Here is a 20,397-nt window from a genome sequence, read left to right on the forward strand (position 1 = left end):
AGGATGATGTTAGAATAAAGGTTGGGATGAGAATGATTTGAGCTTAAAAATGGAAAGGGGAATTGGAACAAAGTACAATTTAAGATAGTTGCTGTATTTGGGGAAGGTGAAGTTTGGACAACTTTATCCCAAGTCATTGACTCTGCAGCTTCCGTGTCGTCTGATGTCACTAGCAAGATCAATGACCCTGGGGGACACCAACATGGGAGAACCATCTCCCTCTTTCATGTTTCAATAATGAGGAAAGTGTTTTCTGGGATGGAAGAGAGGGGGAACAGGCTTACCATTTTCCCTGTTGAACTTGGAAAACAAGAGGAAGTCATTCGGGTCAATGAATTCCTTATCATGGTCCACAAGGGCCTCCTTCACAGCTTGGTACCCCCTAAGGACCACCAGTGACCTGGATCCTGGATACAAGGTGTTTATGGGGCCATACTCCTTACTCAGCTACAGGCAGCAAGACCGAGCTTACATTGGCTGTTTTATTCTTCCTTCCTAAATTGAGGGGCCCTGCAACTCTCTGAGTGACATCAGAGACATCAGCATGTTTTGGAAGCAGTTTTCCCAGGAGTGGGAGGGGTCTGGGCCCTGGGGGAAGTTAGTCCTTGTAAGCTGAGGGTCAGGAATAGACAGATAAGAGCCAGGGGCAGAAGTAAGATGGCTGTACTCAAAATGTCTATGGTGAAGGCCTGTTGCAGACAGTCACTGAAAGGAAAAGTGGGAGAGGTTGTGACTGGGCAGGGGATCCCTGCATCTCTCATCTCCATCTGGAACATGCCTTCCCCAGGCCCCAGATACAGGGGAAGATAAGGAGAGGAAAAGAAATAGAGAGGAATAAAGACAGGCAATCAGTCTGGAGAGAGAAAGGGCTGGAAGGTGAATGGGAGGGAGAGAAAGAGTAGCAGAGGCATAAAGGGGCAGTGACAGAGGGAGAAACATTAAGAAAGAAGTAGGCAGAGAGACAAAAAGGAAACCAGACAGACATCAAGAAAGACAGAGAAGGGGCGCCTGGGTGGCTCAGTCGGTTGAGCATCCGGCTTCGGCTCAGGTCATGATCTCGCAGTCTGTGAGTTCGAGCCCCGCGTCGGGCTCTGTGCTGATAGCTCAGAGCATGGAGCCTGCTTCAGATTCTGTGTCCCCCTCTCTCTTTGCCCCTCCCCCACTCATGCTCTGTCTCTCTGTCTCAGAAATAAACATTAAAAATAATAATAATAATAAAAAGAAAGACAGAAACAGGGAAAAGGATAGAAAGAGCTTGACAGGGAATGACTTACACAGGGATAGAGAGGCAGAGACAGAGGTAGTGCAAGAAAGAGACAGACCTCAGATCAGACCCCGAGAGACATCAGAGAGAGAGAGAGAGGTCACCTCTCTCCTTCTTTCCCTTTCTCCCCTTCTTTTTCCCTCCCTCTCTCTGTCTCCTTTTCCCTGTGTCTGTCCCCATTTTTCCACATTTCTACATCTTTTTCATGCCTTTCATCTGACACTGGTTGGTGCCTCTAAGTTGTTCAACGGGTGCCTCACGGTTTTTGTGCATGGAATGGGGTAGGGCAGTGGGAGAAAGTCCCAGAGCTGTTCTGACCATCTCCTGGGCAACAGGGAATTTTTCATGGCTCCCCTAATGGCTGAGTTGGGAGATGCAGAATTAGGAGACCCAGGGGTTGTCCCTTTCTTCCTCATGGCCCCTGGCCTCCTGTGTGGTAGACATGGTGAGTGAGAATGTTGGTAACTCAGTATAGTACATCATGACTATTTTTTGGGTAACAGACAAAATCCTGGAAACATTTACCCTTAGATCCAATCAATTTTAGAATTGTGAGACTTTAGGTTTGTAGTCTCCTCAATCTTCTAGAATGTAAGCTCCATGAAGACAAGAATTTTGTCCATTTTTTTGGACTGTGAAATCCCACACAAAACATCAGTGGCAGAGGTGGGCTAAGGTCCACGTCTCTATGACATACCCTTTGTACCTTTGCACTGTCATCTCCTGTTTAAGACCAGAACTCCCACCCCTAAGTCCCTCATCTACTTTTCCCGTGCTATCCTGACAGCTTGGAGAAAGAGGGAGAAAAGCAGGTGCCCACATTCTCCTCCTTGTCCCTGGCTTCCCTACCACCTTCTTTGGGTATTTCAACAGGTTCTCTACATGCATACCCATGATAGTTCTTACAAAGTGCTTGGCTGCAGGGCTGACGAGGAAATGGTTAGAAGGTGAGGAGGAGAAAGACTGAGAGCCACACAGCAGTTACCAGGTCCTTTATTTTCTTGAATCACCACCATCATCTGCTCCCAGGTCTTATCAAGGCCTTTTGCATCAGGCCCGAAAGGGATGATGGGGGCAGGAGGTCCTGGATGCCTCCTACTGAGTCAGTGTACCTGGCATCATGCTGGGTGTATTGGCTTGCTAGGGCTGTGGGTACTAAGTACCACATCTGAGTGGCATAAATGTCAGAAACCTATTGTCTCAGTTCTAGTAGTTGTTTTTCGGTTCACCTCAGGGACTGTGGTTGTTGGAGCAGGACTGTGAGTAACAGGGTCCTCCTTAATGTGGCCATGGACTGTGCATCTTGGCCTGGTTTATTTGTATGTCTTAGAATGAAGCTGTGACTCATGCTAGGCTCAGGGAAAAGACTATACCCGTAACTGATTAGCTGTGTGTGTCCCAACCAGGCTTTGGCCCCAGATATAGAGCACTCAAAGGAAGGACTATACCCTGTGATAAATGGATCCATTGGCTCATGAAAGAGCCATCTCTAGGGAGCTAAAAAAAGAGAGGGAGAGGGGCTCCTGGGTGGCTCGGTTGAGCATCCAAATCTTGATTTCGTCTCAGGTCATGATCCCAGGGTTGTGGGATCAAGTCCCACATCAGGCTCCTCACTGAGCATGGAGCCCGCTTAAGATTCTCTCTCTCTCTCTCTCTCTCTCTCTCTCTCTCTCTCTCTCCCTAGCTCACATGTTATGCTCTTTCTCTCCCCCACCCCACAAAAAAAAAGGAAAGAAGAGGAAATAAGCAACTGTAGGTGACATGCTGAGGTCCACACTCTTAAAAATGGACTGCTCACCAGAACCCTTAAGTTCCCATGCTGCTGCTGCCTATGCCTCTGTTACAGCAAGAGTTTCTAATCCTCAGGGTTGTAGGTGAAAACATCCAGTGCCATGCTCAGCACAGTGAAGAGGTTAATTCAAACCTGACTTAAGCATTATTAAGTAATCACTGCCATGGTTCTCTATCCATTCATCTGTCAATGGACATCTAGACTGTTTTCATATCTTGACTAATGTGATTTACACTGCAATGAACCTAAGAATGCAGATATCTCTTGGAGATAATGGTTTCATTTCCTTTTTATATATACCCAGAAGTGGGATTTCTGGATTGTACGGTACTTCTATTTTTAATATTTTGAGGAACTGCCATTCTGTTTTCCATCATGGCGGCATCAATTTACATTCACATGGATGGTGCACAAGGGTTCTAATCCACATCATCGCCAGTATTTGTTATTGCTTATCTCTGTGATAGCCATCCTAACAAGTATGAAATATCTCATTGTGGTTTGGATTTGCCTTTCTTTTATGATTAGTGATATTGAACACCTTTTCACATATCTGTTGGCCATTTGTATGTCTTTTCTTGAATAATGTCTATTCATGTCCTTTGTCCAATTTTTAATCTGGTGGGTATCTTTTGTTTTGGGATGTTTTTGTTTTTGTTGTTGTTGTTTGTTGTTTTTGTTTTATTTTGTTTGGCTATCAAGTTGTGAGAGAGGCTGAATGACAATGCATGGTGTGTATGTGTGTGTGTGTGTGTGTGTGTGTGTGTGTGTGTATATCACATTTTCTTCATCTGTTCACTGATTTGTAAAGGAAAAATAAACAAGTAGAAGTACATCACTAAAAAGTTTCTGCACAGCAAACAAATAATCAACAAAATGAGAAAGCAACCTCCAGAATGGGAGAAAATATGTGCAAACCATATACCTGATAAGGAGTTAATATCCAAAATATTTCCCCACTTCAGGATCCAATCTGTGACCATACATTATATTTAGTTGTAATGTCTTTGGTCTTCTTTAATCTAGAATAGATTCTCAACTTTTGTCTTTCTTTTTTTTTTTTTTCAACGTTTTTTATTTTTGGGACAGAGAGAGACAGAGCATGAACGGGGGAGGGGCAGAGAGAGAGGGAGACACAGAATCGGAAACAGGCTCCAGGCTCCGAGCTGTCAGCACAGAGCCCGACGCGGGGCTCGAACTCATGGACCGCGAGATCGTGACCTGGCTGAAGTCGGCCGCTTAACCAACTGCGCCACCCAGGCCCCCCATCAACTTTTGTCTTTCTTAACCTTGATATTTTGAATAGCATAGAATAATTGTTTTGGAAATTGTCCAGACATCAATTTGGATTTGTTTCATGTTTTTTAATGCATTTTTCCAATACAATTTTTAACCCTTTGGAAGGCAAAGCCTTTTTCAATAGACACCAAACAAGGCATGTCACCAAAGCCTAAACTTTGGCTTCCATAAGCTCTACAGAAGTGAGCTTTTGAGAAAGCCCTTTCAATTTCCAGTGTCTGTTGTATTACAGTTTCATGAGGTTCTGTGGTCAAGGCCTTTATAGATAGGATTATTAAATGCCACATGACTGTTCACAGTGACCTCAAACTAACAGGAAATTTTAGATCATCTGAAGCTAAGATTTTTTTCCCTCATAATCTGCCTACAGATTTGGCTCACTTAAAAAATTCCTAGTTACTCTTTACAAAACACTGTTTTTACATACAGTAAAACTTATATTTTACAATGAGGTTTTACAAATGCATAAACTCTTTTTTTAATTTTTAAAAAATCTTTATTTTTGAGAGAGAGAGAGAGAGAGACAGAGTGCAAGCGGGGGAGGAATAGAGACAGGGAGACACAGAATCTGAAGCAGGCTCCAGGCTCCGAGCTGTCAGCACAAAGCCCAACACAGAGCTTGAACTCACGAACTGAGTGATCATGACCTGCGCCGAAGTTGGACACTTAACTGACTGAGCCACCCAGGCACCTCTACAAATGCGTAAACTCTTATCATCACCACCACAGACAGGTTACTGAATAATTCCAACACCCCAAAGAGTTATCTGGTGTTATATTTTGTATTCATATCCTTACCCCACCTCTACTTCCTGGCAACCATGGGTGTGTTCTATGTATCAATATTTTTGCCTTTTCCAGGATTTCATATAAATGGAATAATGCAGTATATAACCTTTTGACACTGGTTCTTTCACTTAGCACAATACATTTGCAATTCATCCAAGTTGTGTGTATTAACAGTTGTTGGTTTTATTGCTGAGTAGTTTTGTTGCATGGATGTGACACAATTTGTTCATCCATTCAACTCTGAAGAACATTTAGGTTGTTTCCAGTTTATGAGGATGATCAATAAAGTTGCTCTAAGTATTCATGCACAGGTTTTGTCCAAGTATAAATTTTTATTTCTGAGAATAAATACCTGGAAATGGGATTCTGGGTCCTCTAGTTGAATGTACATTTAGCTTTTACAGAAACCACCAAATTGTTATGTAGTATTTTGTATTTCCATCAGCAAAATATAAGAATTCCTGTTGCTCCACATCTATGCCAGCACTAAGTGTTGTTAATATTTTTTATTTTGTCATTCTAATAAGTGTATGGGGTATCTCATTGGGTTTTAATTTGCATTTCCCTAATGACTATGGTGTTGAGCATTGATTCATGAGCTTGTTTGTCATTCACGTATCTTTTTTAGTTAAGTGCATGCCCAAAAATTTAGCCCATTTTTTAATTGGGTTGTTTGTTTTCTTATGTTGAGGTTTGAGGGTTATTTACATACTCTGTATATAAGTCCTTTGTTTGTTATATGGGTGCTGGTTACCTGAATCTACAGGTGTGATAAAATTGCATTGAAACACACACACACACACACACACACACACACACGCCTGTAAAACTTGTGAAATCTGAACAAGTTCTGTAGTTTGTACCAACATGAATTTCCTGGCTTTTGATATTGTGCTATAGTCATCTAAAATGTTACCACTGGAGGAAACTGGATAAAGAATACACAGAACTTCTCTACTTTTTTTTTTTTTTTACAACTTCTTGTGAAACTATAACTGTCTCAAAACAAAGAGAATCCATAGTGTAGCCAAGTTGACAAAGATATTGAATCTACAATCTTCATAACAACTTAAAAGTTTTTTCCATTAATTTCTGAATTAATGTTTATTGTCTCCTCCTTTACACTATCTTTGAATGTTCTGGGCTGTTTTTTTCTAACTTTTATTTTATTTTTTTAAATGTTATTCATTTTTGAAAGAGAGAGAAAGCACAAGCACAGGGGGACAGAGAGAGGGGGGTATGGAGGATCCAAAGCAGGCTCTGAGCTGACAGCAGAAAGCCTGATGTGGGGCTCAAACTCACACAACCACGAGATCATGACCTGAGCCAAAGTGAGACGCCTAACTGACTGAGCTACCCAGGCACCCCTTTTTCTAACTTTTAAAAATGGATACTTAGCACATTAATTTTGTAGACTTCCTTCCTCTCCAATATGAAAATGTAAGGCTACAAACTTATCTCTAAGCAGAGTTTTTGCTGAATCCCAAGGGAATAAATAGGAAAATGTGATTTTTCACTCTTTTTCCTTCTTTAAAATTGTTTTAGCTCTTCCTTTGCCTTTCCATATAAATTTTCAAATAAATATCTAAATCCATTCAAAAAAAAATCTTGCTGTCATTTCTATAGTAATGTGTTAAGCCTATACATCAATTTGGGGAGAGTTGGCTTTACTGTACTGATCTTCCAATCCATGAACATGGTATGTCTCTCCTTATTTAAAAAATATCTGATTTCTGGGACACTTGAGTGGTGGACACCTGAAGAGACAGACTTCAGCTCAGGTCATGGTCTCGCGGTGTGTGGGATTCTGCTTGGGATTCTCTCTCCCCCTCTCTGCCTCTCTGCTCCTCCCCCACTTGCACACGCTCTCTCTCTCTCTCAAAATAAATAAATAAACAAATAAACATATATATATATATATATATATATATATATATACATATATTTGATTATTTTTATTGGTATTTTGCAGCTTTCACCATACAGGCTCTGTGCATGTATTGTCAGATTCTACTTAAGTATTTCATTTATTTCAGTGACTACAAGAGTTATTGTGCTTTTAATTTTGATTTCCTAAAGTATATAGAAAAAAAACAGGAAAAGACTTTTGTATGTTTAGTGCCATTTCTAAACTTATTAAAATGATTTGTCCTTGTAGCTCCCTTGGGAATCAGTTAAGCTTTCTAAAATGGGCATGTGCACTGTGCCCTGTCACATAGATTTGTGAGAATTAAGTGCAGTAAGTGCATAATGTTTTTAGCCCAGAACTGATACAGAGATTCAACAAATAATAGGTGTTATTATTATTATTATTAACAGTATAGTGTAAGGTTTCCCTTCCTCTTATCCCACCTCTGAAGCATCTATCTCTAGCAAGGTGAACAGAGTCCATTCCTTTCCTCTTCCTCTCCTGTCACCTTGCCCCTCAGATTTCCCTAAGTCACCTCCCTCTTGCTAGCTCCGCCCTCCACTAACCCGCCTTCCTGATAGCCCCGCCTCTGCCCCTCCCACTCCTCCCGTAGCCCTCCCCGCGTTCCCCAGCACAGCCCTTGCTCAGCGGGGCTGGAAGCTCATGGTGTAATTTCGTGGGATAGTGGCAAAGCCCACAAGTTTGGGGGACACGTCAATGTCTTGGGGCAGCTGAGAGGACTTGAGGCAGAAGTTCTGCAAGATGGTGGTGAGGAAGAGAAAGAGCTCCATTCTAGCCAGACCTTCTCCGAAACAGTACCGCTTTCCTGAAGAGACAGAATGGGAGGGCTGGAGGTGAGGCCTGCTCTCACTGCTCCCTTCCCCACTACCCACCACCAACTGCATTCTCCCAGAGAGCAGGGACTGAGAAACTTTCAGAGACATCTCTAACCTTCTCTGAGCATCAGTTTCTCTTGTACATGGGATAGGGGTGAGCTATCCCAAGCTGTAGCAATGGGAAATTTAGGTGCCCCTTCCTTCCAAGCACACACTCAGATATGGCTGCCGGGCTCTCATCTCCTCCCAAGGAATCTCAAGAATCTAAATGACTTTGGACAAATATCTGACTCACTAAGGACTTTGATTTTCCCCATCTGTGAAATGGATACAATCATCCCTTTCCAGTTGCCTGGACACAGGTACTTGGTAGTCATGGGGTTTGCAGCTGGTTGGCTCTAGAGTAGATCTTAGAGGGACTTTCAAGCTGGAGACAGACCCCAGGCTACAGCTTAGAGACGGGATGTGGGATGAAGGAGGCCCGGTTGGTGGGAGCAGTGGCTTAGCAGCAAGCAGACCGGGGTCTCTTACCAATGGAGAAGGGCACAAAAGCATCACTCTTCTTAAACTGGCCCTTCTCATCCAGGAAGTGCTGGGGGTGGAAGTCTCGGGGGTGGGAAAAGAACTTGGGGTCTCTCAGCACAGAGCCCAGCATAGGGAACACTTCAGTGCCCTGGTGAGGAGGAGAGGGGTATTTGATAAGGTGGAGTGGGGGCAGGGTGTGCTGAAAGCACATGGAGGTTGGAGGGACAATGCGGGTGCCCTGAGTGATAAGAAATGGGAGGCGGGGGAGCGTGGGTCCCCTGGGGACATGAGACTCAGGTCTCTGAGCCAGGAAGCTTGGCAGACATGGGGGTTCATGTCTCTTGAGAAGGGAAGTTGGAGGAGCACGGGTTCTGTGTCTCTTAGGACAGAAGGTGTGGGGGACCACAGTTCATGTCTCTCAAGGCAGGAGGTTGAGAGGACATGGGGGTTCATGCTCTCTGGGACTGGGATTGAGAGACATCAGGTTTGTGTTTCTCTAGGCAGGATGTTTGGGGGACATGAGATCCATGTCCTTGAGGGAGGAGGTCTAGACATGAAGTTCATGTCTCTTGAGAGAGGAAGTTTGGGGGTATGAGGTTCATATTCCCTATGAAAAGAGCTCTGGGGGAGACACGGGATTCAGGAATCTCTGAGGGGAATGAAGGGACATGGTGATTGGAACAGTGTTTGATTGAAGCAATGGGACAGGGGCTGGGAAGCTTCTAAGGGAATGGGTTGCTGGGTCACAAAGATCAGGTTGGAGGTCCCCCAAGGTGGGACAGGAAGATACCTTGGGGAGGAAGAACTCCCGAAACTTGGTGTCCTTGGTGACTCTGCGGGCCAATCCCATGGGGATCATGTCTCCAAATCTTTGGATCTCATGGATCACTGCCTCTGTGTAGGGCATCTTGGCCCTGTCCTCAAACTTGGGCTGCCGGTTCTTGCCAATCACCTGGTCAATCTCCTCATGGATTTTGGCTGTGGGAGGAGGGGGAAGGTATTTAAGTATCTGGGGTCTCGGGGCAGTGATGATAGTCCAAATATGTGCATCCATGTGTGCCATGGACTTAGACCATTCAAAACAGACGTTGGCCATACGCATTGTTGGTGCAGCATCCTGTTCACCCGGTCGTGCCAGAATCATGAGTAGGCATAAGGGAGGAGTTTGGGGAATGGTTTGGAGAGCAGGCAGTGGATATACATTTGACCCAGCATGGAAGCTATTTACCAATCCGTTCAGATATTTTCAATACTTGAACACCTAGTGAAACTTGGCTGGTGCTCATCAGCAGAATATCACCTAGTCTCCAGATAACAGGGTATGTCTGAAGCTTCAGGGATCTGGGGAAGGTGGGGATGTTGCAGTGGGCTCAGAGGAAGTTTGAGGGCCTGTGGCTGCCACTTTGTTGCCCCCCACCCTGCAGCCTTACCCTCCACATCTGGGTGCTTCATGAGCAGCAGGAAGCCATACCGCAGGGTCGTGCTGACTGTCTCAGTGCCCGCAAAGAAGAGGTTCAGTGTGGTCAGCACCAGGTTCTTCAAGTAGAACTCTGTGTCGGGGTTGTTCTGCTCCTATAGGGAGAGAGGGCTTCAGGCCAAGCCCACTCTCCTCAGGGCTCTCAGGGTCCTTCTGGGGTCTTTCTCTTTGGACCCTCTCTCTTAGATCCAGACCAGAGGTGGGAGGAGGGACTTGGTTCTACGAGCTCTTTGTTCAGGCTGCTGTCTCTGCCCAAAATGCCCTTCCCACACTCCTTACCCACCTGCCTATCTGTCCTTTACTCTTCAAGAACACTTTTTTATGGTGGGGATATTGAGAAGGAGAGGAATAGAGTCAGTGAGTGCATGGTACGGAATTGCTCGCTATTATGGTTGGCACACACAGGTCCTGCCCATGGGCAGGGGCTCAGTAGAGGGAGCAGCCATAGTTATTATACTTGGGATTGTGAGGATGTTATGAGGGGAATGGTTTGAACGAGCCTCTGCTCTCCCCATGCCAGCCTGGTTTCCCTCTGCCTGGCTCTGCAGCTCTCTGCACTGGCTGTTGGGGTGTACCTCCTGCATGCGGATGAGGAAGGAGTCGATGAAGTCCCGCGGGGAGTTGGGATCTAGCGTGCGTTGGTTCTGCTCCACCTTCTTGGCTATGAAGTCCTCCAGACCTTTCAGATCCTTAAATGCCTGTTGCTGTGGTCCTGGCAGGTATTTCATCACTGAATAAAACATCTCATAGAGCTGAGGATGGGGAGAGAAGAAAGGACAGGAAGGACAGCTCTAAGCAGGCAGGTCTTGATAAGAGTGGGACCTTTCTCATGGCAAGGAAAGCACTGAATTAAAGGCCCCGATCCAGATGTTAAGGATTTATATGGGGCTGATGGGAAGAGATATCTAAGTTTTCACATGAGTTAAGCGTGAGAACCCCTATCCCAGCATGTTGGTGAGATGGTTTGGGACACATCCAGATATTCAGGTGAGGTTGCATTGGGAAACTACTGTCCAAGTGTTTACCTATTTATTTCTGACTGATATGAAGGGGAGGTAGGTACCTGTTTAGGTCTCTAGATATCAAGTAGGCTCATTTGGAGACAACTATCCAGATATTTAGAGGCTATGGAATAGTGATTTCTATACAGGTATTGAGGTATTAAAGTGTGGCAGGTATGCAAGTGTTGAGGTGGGGGAAATACCTGTTCATGTGTTTCAAATATTCACACTGGGCTGGAGGGGAGCACTACTGTAAGTGTTTGAGTGAGCTGCATTGAGGAACATAATTTGGGTGTTTGGGGAACCATCTATCGAGATGTTTACATGTTTAGAGGCCTTCTTGGTTGGCGTATCTGTCCAGATGTTCAGATATTTCAGTGGGCTCTGAAGAAGTACTTATCTAGGTAGCCCAGTAGGCTGGTTTGGGACACCTGTGTAATACTCAAATGATTTTGGCAGACTGTATTTTATAGCACCAGGTGTTCATGTATTCAGGACATGGACAGGGGTGGTCACTTGTTCAGGTGTTAAGGTATTAAGATGAGAAGATGGAATGTCTTGACAGGGAGCCAGTTCTAGATATTAAGATAGGTAGGGTGGGAGCACATGCCAAGGAGGAAGGCTGGGCTTATAACAGCTGTCGTGCCTGCAGGCTGTTTTTTGTATGTTTGGTTTGGGTTTTGGGTTTTTTGGTGGGAGAAACATCTGTTGAGATATCCAGGTGTCCTTGGAAATGGGGTATTCTGGTGTAGCTGTTCCATTGTCCAAGAGTGGTTTTGATGGAACCCTATCTGGGAGAGGAAGGGAGTTTGGGGTACCTGTCTCCATGTGAGGAAGCAATTGGAGGGTTGTAGTAGGGTGTTGTAGAGACAGACTGGGACGGGTTACCTGACCCATAGATGTAGCTGTGAACTGGAAGCTTCCCAGCATCATACGCAGCAGTGACAGGAACTCTTTGTTCTCATAGTCAAAGCGGTCCCCAAAGACAATGGAGCTGATAACATTGGACACTGTCCGGCTCAGGAAGAAGGTGGGATCGATGAAGGCACCTAGGGAAGGGGATGGGGTTGAGGAGAAACAGGGATCTGGGGGAGCATCCACTAGGCAGTCTGACACCAATCCAAGAATTGGAGGAAAGCACCAGGGTGGTGAGACAAGCTCCCAGCACAAGGCCCTAGAGCCAGGGGCCTGGACTCCTTCCCCCAGTCCAGTCAGTCCCCTTCCAGGACCAGAAAGCGCACATATCCACGTGAATGATCCTGCTCCTTCTCCCTCATTCCCTCCTGACTCACCATGCGTGTCCCGGAGGGCCTCTATGAGGAAGCCCACTTCCTCCTGGATGCGCTCCTCGATGCCGCGCTTGCCCACACCAAAGTCCCGCAGCGTGGTGACGGAGAAGCGCCGGAGCTGCTTGGCTCGTTCGCCATTGCTGAACGCCACACCTGGGGAGGGGGGGGAGAGGGGGGCAACCGTGGGAGACAGAGAGAGATTCAACTCAAAGTCAGAGACATACTGAAAGAGAAGGCGACCTAGTTGGAAGAAAAGAGTCTGAAGGAGAGAGGCAAGTCAGATGCCCAGAGAAACAGAGATTTGGAGACACATAAAGACAGAGAAAGAAGTAAGGGAGGGCCAGAGGGAGGTGACATCTGTGGATATCTGAGAGGTGGCAATAAAAATCCTGAAGGATCCTAACACTGAGCTGGGGAAAGAAGAAAATAGGGAGAGAGAACAAAGGTCGGGAGAGAGGAAAGACTGTTTCCAGAGACAGAGGCATGGGGTGTGAAGCAGAAACAGGGTGAGATTCTCACACAGAAGAGGAAAAGAGTAGAGGGAGGATGAAGGGAGGGGAAGCACAGAAGCTTAGAGGGAGAAAAAGACAAGGACGTGGAGGTGGACTGACCACAGTTCTGAGGCAGAAATCCCAAGAGCTCCTCAAAGACACACAGAAAGAAGAGGCATATCTGAGAGAGAACAGGGACATGGGGCCAAGAAGCAGGGGACATAGAAACGTAGGCACTCAGGGTCAAGTTAGAGAAGACCAGGGAGAAGGGACAATAAGCAGGGACAGGGACAGAGGGGAGCAGGGGGAGAACTCGGCCTCAGCCTTGGGTGGGAAGGTGAGTCAAGAGAAGAACAGTGGGGAAACTGAGGCCATCGAGTGTTCCTGACCACATGCCCCCATCCCGAGCCCCTCACCATAGCCTTTGAAGAGCCAGTCGAAGGTGGCCTGCTCTCCTCGCCCGCCGAATTCCTCAGCCTGGTCCACCAGCGCCTCCTTCACGGCCTCGTGTCCACACAGCACCACAATGCGCCGCGGCCCCAGGTGGACCGTGAACACGGGGCCATAGCGCTCGCTGATCTAACCAAAGTGAGAGTGCTTAGAGGGAGCAGCCCCACTGGGAACTGGCCCTGTGCCCAGACCTCACCCATTGCATGCATTTCCCCCAGGTTCTGGCACTCAAGGGGCGTGTATCCCAGGATCTGCTCTTCCCTGCCTAGGACCCTGCTGCCCCAACTGCACAATTCCACTTTCCTAAGACTCCCATCCAACCTTGCCCGCCCCCTGCCACAATGCCCCAGCTCAATTAGGCAGGCCCCCAGCCCCACCCCCTTCCACCACCCCTGCCTCAAGGTACCTTCATGAGAGAGTTGTACATTTGCTGTGCGTTCAGCTGCAGGTAATTCCCGATGAAGGGCAATGGGGTGGGTCCTGGAGGGAGCTTCCCCCAGAGCTTCCTCTGCCTCCAGGCAGACATCAAGACCATTATTGTCAGGCAGGTGAGCAAAGCCACCAGAAGGAGCCCTGAGGCCAGCATGATGGCAGTGGGAGTGACAGTTAGATCGCTGGGGTGGTTTGCTTTTATACCACTTGAGCAAGAAGGGCGGACTTTGATTCTAATTATGTAATTGTGCCATTTCACCTCCAGCTACACCCTCCTGGGCTCAGCACAGAACTTGAGACACAGCCAGCAAGGCAGGAGAAGGGGACCCCAAGGAGATTAACAGGGAGAGGGCCCCAAGACAGAACGTGTCACGCCTCAAGGGAGTCCACCCCAGGGCTGCAGACTTGGTGAGACATAGATTCCAGAACTGAAGAGTTTATAATATTTGCATGGGGAGCCCCCTGAGCTTTGGATTTAAGATCTCAGAGTGAGAACAGACCCCAACATGTACGTTTTGAGGTCTCCAGAGTGAAGAATCCAATATCTGGGTTTGAGGATGAGATTCCAGGGACTCAATTTGAGGGTATTGGGGCAAGGGAGGACCCCTGGCTGTGATGAGGGTTCCTGGGAGAAGTATACAGGAATCCAGAGGGATCAAGAGTAAGCACCTGCCCCAGGCTTTGACCTGTTTTTGCTTTGGACACAGTGTCACCTCTGGTGCCCAGAATCCTCACTGGGACCTCAGAGCAAGGTCAGGATCAGTGTCATGGCCTGTCTGTGGTTGGGAAAGGGGTAGAAGTCCAGAGCCACATTCAAGTAGAACTTTCCTTAGGAAAGAAGAGTAACTCATGGTCTCAGTGGCAGAGGGACTGGGCAGGACTTGGAAATAAGTAATGACATCCACCAATATGTTGTCAAAAAAGTCCCAACTGTCTCAAGGGGTGTAATTTACAGAGAGCCACACTGGTCCTACCCAGTCCCTAGGGGAGCTCGTTAGGTTCATCATTTCCATGGTTGTTGGGACTAGTAGCAATACTGATGTTTCCCATTTCGTAAGTGAGAAGACTGAGGACAGACAACAGAGGGTGGGCAAGGGCTCCTGTGTCTCTGAACTGTACGCTTACTCCCCCTTTCTGGAGCTGGGATTCCCTGCCAGTAGAAGGGGAGCACTTGAGAAGAGAAGGTGGGGGATGGGAGAGTGTGTGAGGTACCCTAGGGGTGATTGGGGATTGGGCAGGGTGGTCGGCAGCAGGCAAAGGGAATGACAGCAGGAGAGCTTTGGAAAAACTCCTGAGTCAGGAGAGAGCTGGGCCCTGGATGCTGAAAGTGGTTGTGAGGACAGATGGTGGCCCTGCTGTCCTGTCCTCGGTGACCTTCTTCCTTAACAAGAGGGTGCTCCCCTTTGGTGAGCACTAACTACGAAGAGGCAGTGTGCAAACTGTGATCTCATGGGATCCTTCTGGCAGTGGGGTTCCGTCACAGCATCTTCATTTTGCTCTTCAGAAGAACAAGCCTCCCTACGGCCACCTGCTGGAAGTCACACGGGTGGCAGGTAGGGAGCTGGGATTTGAACCCTGTCCATTCCTTCCTCCATTGACTGGCCTAGCCCACCCTGAAGGCCAAGTGGAGACCAAGTTTAGCAATGGGTGGCGTGGAGACTAGCATCAGTGTTGGACGCAGAGATACAGTGGCAGGCTCTGTTTTCAATCCTAGACGCTAGGATTGAAAACAGGTTGGCCCTGAACTTGATATCAGGAGATCGTTAACAGAGCCATGTCTGGTGCCAGGAGGGTCTGAGAGCAGGCCCAGGTGGCCATCGGGGTGGCTTCAGGGTGGCATCATGCAGCTCTGGGGTTGGTCCCAGCAGACTCTGACATGAGCACCATGTGGGTGCTGGACTGGTCTTCAGTGGGCCTGAGAGGGGCCCCGATGGGCACAAGGCAGCATCTGATAGCTGGACCCCCTGCTCAGATGCCAGCCCTAACCTTAGAGGAGTGCAGGTGCATGAGGTTGGCACTCTCAGTACTGGTATGTTGCTCTAGGCCCCTGAGCCAGAGTCCTATGAGGGAGGGAACAAGGGGCAGAGAACAAAGCAGAAAGAGAAATGTTGTTTGTTGAGTTGTGCTTTTTTTGTTGGTTTGTTTTATTGTATGTGTGTGTGTGCCTTGGCAGGGAATGTTTTTGGCTTTAATGAAGGGAGGGGTATTAGTACAGGCTTGGCAGGTATCAGTTTCCCTAAAGCCAACCAAGCCTATATTAACAATTAAGAGTATGATTAAGCTCTGGATTGGAATCCCTTGTCCCTTCTTTGTTGTGGGACCTTGAACAGGTCACCTCACCTCTCTGCGTCTCATGGGGCCAATAACAGGACCCACTTCTTAGCCTATTTTCAGAGGAGTCATGGGTTCATGCGTGTGAAGTACATGGCAGTGAGTGCCAACGAATGGTAGCTGTTCCGATTACTCCACAGAATGAAGGACATGAGTAAGGGGTTCTCTAAATCCCCTTCTGGATTTGATCTTTTCTGGTCTAAAGTTCTGAATACTTCTTCTTTGGGAAAAGAGGAAGGGAGAGAAAGCCTTGTGGGAACCTGCCTACCTTTCCTTCCTTGGCACAGCTGAGCCTTCCCCCCTGGGGCTGATAATAGGACATTGACCTTGGATGTGTGTGCAGACCAGTGTGCAGACCAGTGTGAATGCACACCAGCCCTTGTCTGTCTATGGGTAACTGAGTACATGCTTTGGGGTATGCCTGTTAAGGGATGTCTACACATATGTCTGTGTGTGCACCCTCATGTCTGACTGTGTGTTAATGGTGTATGTGCACGTACTACTGGTGACTGGGTATGGGCATGTGGATGGACACGTGTGTGTGTATTCGGGCACAGTGTGTAGGCACGTGGGTCACGCTGTGTGCACTTGTCTGAGATCTGCTTGTGCCTGTCTGTGTTTGCATTCAAACAATGCTGACCCGGCTCTGTCTCCCTTCTCTAAACACCAGCTGATTCCCTTATTTTTCAGGGTATTGCCTCGCTCAGTTTTCAAGGGTTACACTCAGCGGAAAAAGCCTGCATCGGACGCATGTGTCCTGAGAGCATTCTGAGGTGGGTCAACTCCTATTGCATGAACTCAAATATCCACTCAGAAAATTCTCTCCCATAGTCTCCCCCAGGCTCCTGAGCCATCAACACTTTTAAGACAGTCATCCAGGGGTGCTTGCGTGGCTCAGTCGGTTAAGTGTCCGACTTGGTCTCAGTTCATGTTCTCGCTGTTCGTGGGTTCCAGCCTCATGTCGGACTCTGTGCTGACAGCTCAGAGCCTGGAGCCTGCTTCCCATTCTGTGTCTCCCCCTCTCTCTGCCCCTCCCCCACTCGTTTTCTCTCTCTCTCTCTCTCTCTCTCTCTCAGAAATGAATAAACATTTTAAAAACATATTAAAAAATTTCCAGACAGTCATCCAACCAGTGCTCAGTCAACCCACCACTCCATGACGCCTGTGCTGAGGGATGCTGAGGACACTAAGGTGACCAAGACAGACTGTGCCCCACCCTCATGGAACTGTCATGCCGCAAGGGAGACAGAGCAGCTACAAGTCAGTGAAGCTCAGAACACACAGGGCTGGGGTGAGAAGTCACAGACAGAGGAGTCATGGTGGGGATGGGGGAGACAGAGGAGTCAGGGCAAGGTTGGGGGAGACAGACAGAGGGGTCAGGGCAGGATTGGGTGGCACAGGTGTCTGTAGGGGCCCAGAAGTGGTACCTGTTTCAACCTTGTCAACTCAGGCTGAGTCACCTGAGGGCAAAGTAGGGATTTTTCAGGGCAGGATAGGGAGAGTAGGGAGGGAGAATTCTGGGCAGAGGAATCCAAGTGCCAAGGCAGTGGAGCATGGTCGGGTGGTGTTAGGGTGGAAGGATCTGGGGCCCTGCGCACTGATGAGGCTGTAGCCATCAGCAGGGGTCAGACCTGCTGGACCTTATGTGACTTGGTGGGGAGCTGGACCGTGTCCTAAGATGATGGGGAGCCCCAGGAGGGGTGTAGGCAGGGGAAGAAGATGGTTAAATTTGTGTTTCAGAGGGATTGTTCAGGTTTTTGGAGAAGCTGAGACTACAGATGGAGAGACATAGAAGTAGCTTCTATAGGCTCCAGGTGACAGAGGACAGGGCCATGAGCGTGGGGAGGAGGCATGGGCTGGAGAAAGATATGGAAGGACAAACGAATTCTTCCTTGGTGATGTGGTGGTTGTGTGGGGTGAGGTGGGGGTAGAGCCCAGTGTGGGGGTAGGTGGGGGTGTCATGCATTGGTCTGGGGACACAGATCAGGAGCAGGTTTGAGGCAGGAGACATGTTGGGGAACCGGGCACAATCCCTGCTTCTAGGGATTTCTTAGACTGGTGAGAGAGCAGATCCGGATAAACCAAAATCTTCAATGATCCCATTAGTATTCATTAACAGTTATTTGTGATAATTTACTACTTGGGGTTGAGGATTGGGAGTGCTTCCTAGAGGCGGTGTCGTTTGAACTGGGTCTTGCAGGATGAGCTCACAGGTGGCGGAGGAGAGGAGGGCAGGGCAGAGAGAGCCTCACAAGCCAGGCTTGGCCGTGTGAGATGGTGGGACAGACCAGACGTCTGTGACCGCTACACCCCCTGCTCCCTCTGCCATCCCCATCAATCAACTTTCTGCCCTCTACCCCCAGCCTGACCCAAACTCCAGAAAAAGCTGGCTCACGGTCACAAGTGTGCCTGAAATCTATGACCCTCTCCCAAAGGAGATTGTTTGTTTAACTGAAGTAAAGGGGCCCCTTGGCTCTTTCAGTCAGTAGAGCGTATGGCTCTTGATCTTGGGGTTGTGATTTCAAGCCCCACACTGGGTGTAAAGTTTATATGTATATATACATTTTTACATATATAAAAATTTATATGTATGTGTATATATGTATATGTATATATGTATATGCATATATGTAAGTAAATAAATCAAGAAAATACTTATTTAAAAAATTAACCCTTTTAATGAAAACAGTTCATAGCAGTTAGTACAATTTACTACATTCACAGAGGTGAGAAATGAACCACCTCTCACTAGTTCCAAAACATTTCCAAGTGAAAATCTTAGGTAAGCCTTCTTGGTTTAAATTTATTTTTCTAATGTTTGTTTTTGAGAGACAGAGAGAGAGAGACAGAGCATAAGGTGTGTGTGTGGGGGCGTGCAGAGAGGGAGACACAGAATCCGAAGCAGGCTCTAGGGCCGAGCTGTCAGCACACAGCCCAACATGGAGCTCAAATTCATGAACTGAGAGATCATGTCCTGAGCCAAAGTCAGACACTTAACAGATTGAGCCACCAGGTGCCCCTTCTTGGTTTAAAGAAATTGTCATTGCTGACAATGATAGCATTCCGTGAGCCTATGATCTGACCCTGTGAAGCTCTTTATGGGCATCTTATTCAAGTCCTCACTGCAAGCCTGTGAGGTTGGGTTTATCATGCCCAGTTTGCAGATGAGTTAAGTAAGGCCCAAAGAAGTGGAAATGAGTTGTTTTGGGCTCCACGGCTGATCAGGGTAGAGCCTGGGCCTGGCCTTATGTTGACTCTAGATTTCATGCTCTTAACCCCACTCTGGGCTGCCAATCCCCACATTTTTTCTTTATGAGACATCAGCAAACTGTTGCTGATAATCCTGTGGTTCTTGAAAAACTTCCCTGTAAGCCTAAAACCAAAGAATCCAAATGTTAAACTAATAAAAGTAAAACCGGTCTTTCAATAGGAGGGAGGCTTGACCTTCAGCTTCTTTGGGACATTAACCAAAGACTGGGTAACCAGTGTCACACAGTGAAGGGGAGAATGAGTAGAACCAGGTGTTTGATCAGAGACTGAAGTGTTTGTGTTCAGGTTTCAGATGGCGGCCAGGATCAGGGTGGGCTGCGGGAGTGTGGCTGAAATGGCATCAAGGGAAGGCCAAGGAGAAGGAGAAAGTCAAGGTGCTTTCTGTCTGGTTGCTGGGACAGCTCTTGCCAAAGGCCACTCTCATGCCTTCTGTCAGGAGCAGGGCTGCTCTTGGAGGAGAGAGAGGGAGAAAGTTTGAGAGAAGACAGAGCCAAAGGAGACAGATTCAAAAAAAGGGAAGGGTTTTCCTAAGAGGGTGGAGGGCTATACTCTAGACGTGCTGTGGGGAGTTTCTGACTCTGGTCATGGTTGAGTAGCTCCTACTGGATCAAGCATCCTGAAAATAACAGCCACCAACTCAGAATAAAATGTTTAAAAACAAATGAAAAGAAACAACAACAACAACAACAACTCCCCGTGCAGCCACTCTGGAAACAGTATGGAGGTTCCTCAAAAAAACTAAAAATAGAACGACCCTACGACCCAGCAATTGCACGACTAGACATTTATCCAAGGGATACAGGTGTGCTGTTTCGAAGGGACACATGCACCCCAATGTTTATAGCAGCACTATCAACAATAGCCAAAGTATGGAAAGAGACCAAATGTCCATCAATGGATGAATGGATAAAGAAGATGTGGTATAACCATTCACAAAAATAAACTCAAAATGGATAAAGGACCTGATTGTGAGACAAGAAACCATCAGAACCCTAGAGGAGAAAGCAGGAAAAGACCTCTCTGACCTCAGCCGTAGCAATTTCTTACCTGACACATCCCCAAAGGCAAGGGAATTAAAAGCAAAAATGAACTACTGGGACCTCATGAAGATAAAAAGCTTCTGCACAGCAAAGGAAACAATCAACAAAACTAAAAGTCAACCAACAGAATGGGAAAAGATATTTGCAAAAGACATATTGGACAAAGGGCTAGAATCCAAAATCTATAAAGAGCTCACCAAAC

At 47.2% G+C, this 20,397-nt stretch overlaps 1 protein-coding gene and 1 long non-coding RNA gene across 2 annotated transcripts; one reads left to right on the forward strand and one right to left on the reverse strand.

Moving 5' to 3' along the window:
• Positions 1 to 7,423: 7,423 nt before the first annotated feature.
• LOC131498954 (cytochrome P450 2A13) lies at positions 7,424 to 13,731 on the reverse strand. Its single transcript, XM_058706541.1, has 9 exons — positions 13,529 to 13,731; positions 13,089 to 13,251; positions 12,185 to 12,334; positions 11,781 to 11,941; positions 10,467 to 10,643; positions 9,845 to 9,986; positions 9,205 to 9,392; positions 8,421 to 8,562; positions 7,424 to 7,879 (listed from the first exon to the last, which is right to left on the reverse strand). The coding sequence occupies exons 1-9, from the start codon at positions 13,706 to 13,708 to the stop codon at positions 7,698 to 7,700; spliced, it is 1,485 nt and encodes a 494-aa protein (XP_058562524.1). The 5' UTR covers positions 13,709 to 13,731; the 3' UTR covers positions 7,424 to 7,697.
• Positions 9,621 to 17,114, forward strand: LOC131498958 (uncharacterized). Its single transcript, XR_009255649.1, has 3 exons — positions 9,621 to 9,733; positions 16,576 to 16,658; positions 17,003 to 17,114. It is a non-coding gene; the product is annotated as an uncharacterized LOC131498958 (long non-coding RNA).
• The last annotated feature ends 3,283 nt before the right edge of the window (positions 17,115 to 20,397 follow it).

Source organism: Neofelis nebulosa, chromosome 17 (genome assembly GCF_028018385.1).
Source record: "Neofelis nebulosa isolate mNeoNeb1 chromosome 17, mNeoNeb1.pri, whole genome shotgun sequence".
NCBI classification, from domain to species: Eukaryota; Metazoa; Chordata; class Mammalia; order Carnivora; family Felidae; genus Neofelis; species Neofelis nebulosa.

Bases quoted from the DNA above. Each gene is read 5' to 3' on its own strand.
- LOC131498954 (XM_058706541.1), bottom strand. From the start codon at position 13,708: ATGCTGGCCTCAGGGCTCCTTCTGGTGGCTTTGCTCACCTGCCTGACA. The intron at 9,393-9,844 runs GTAAGGCTGCAG...CTCCTCCCACAG, and splicing joins GAAGCACCCAGATGTGGAGG to CCAAAATCCATGAGGAGATT. The intron at 8,563-9,204 runs GTATCTTCCTGT...CCTCCTCACCAG, and splicing joins GGGAGTTCTTCCTCCCCAAG to GGCACTGAAGTGTTCCCTAT.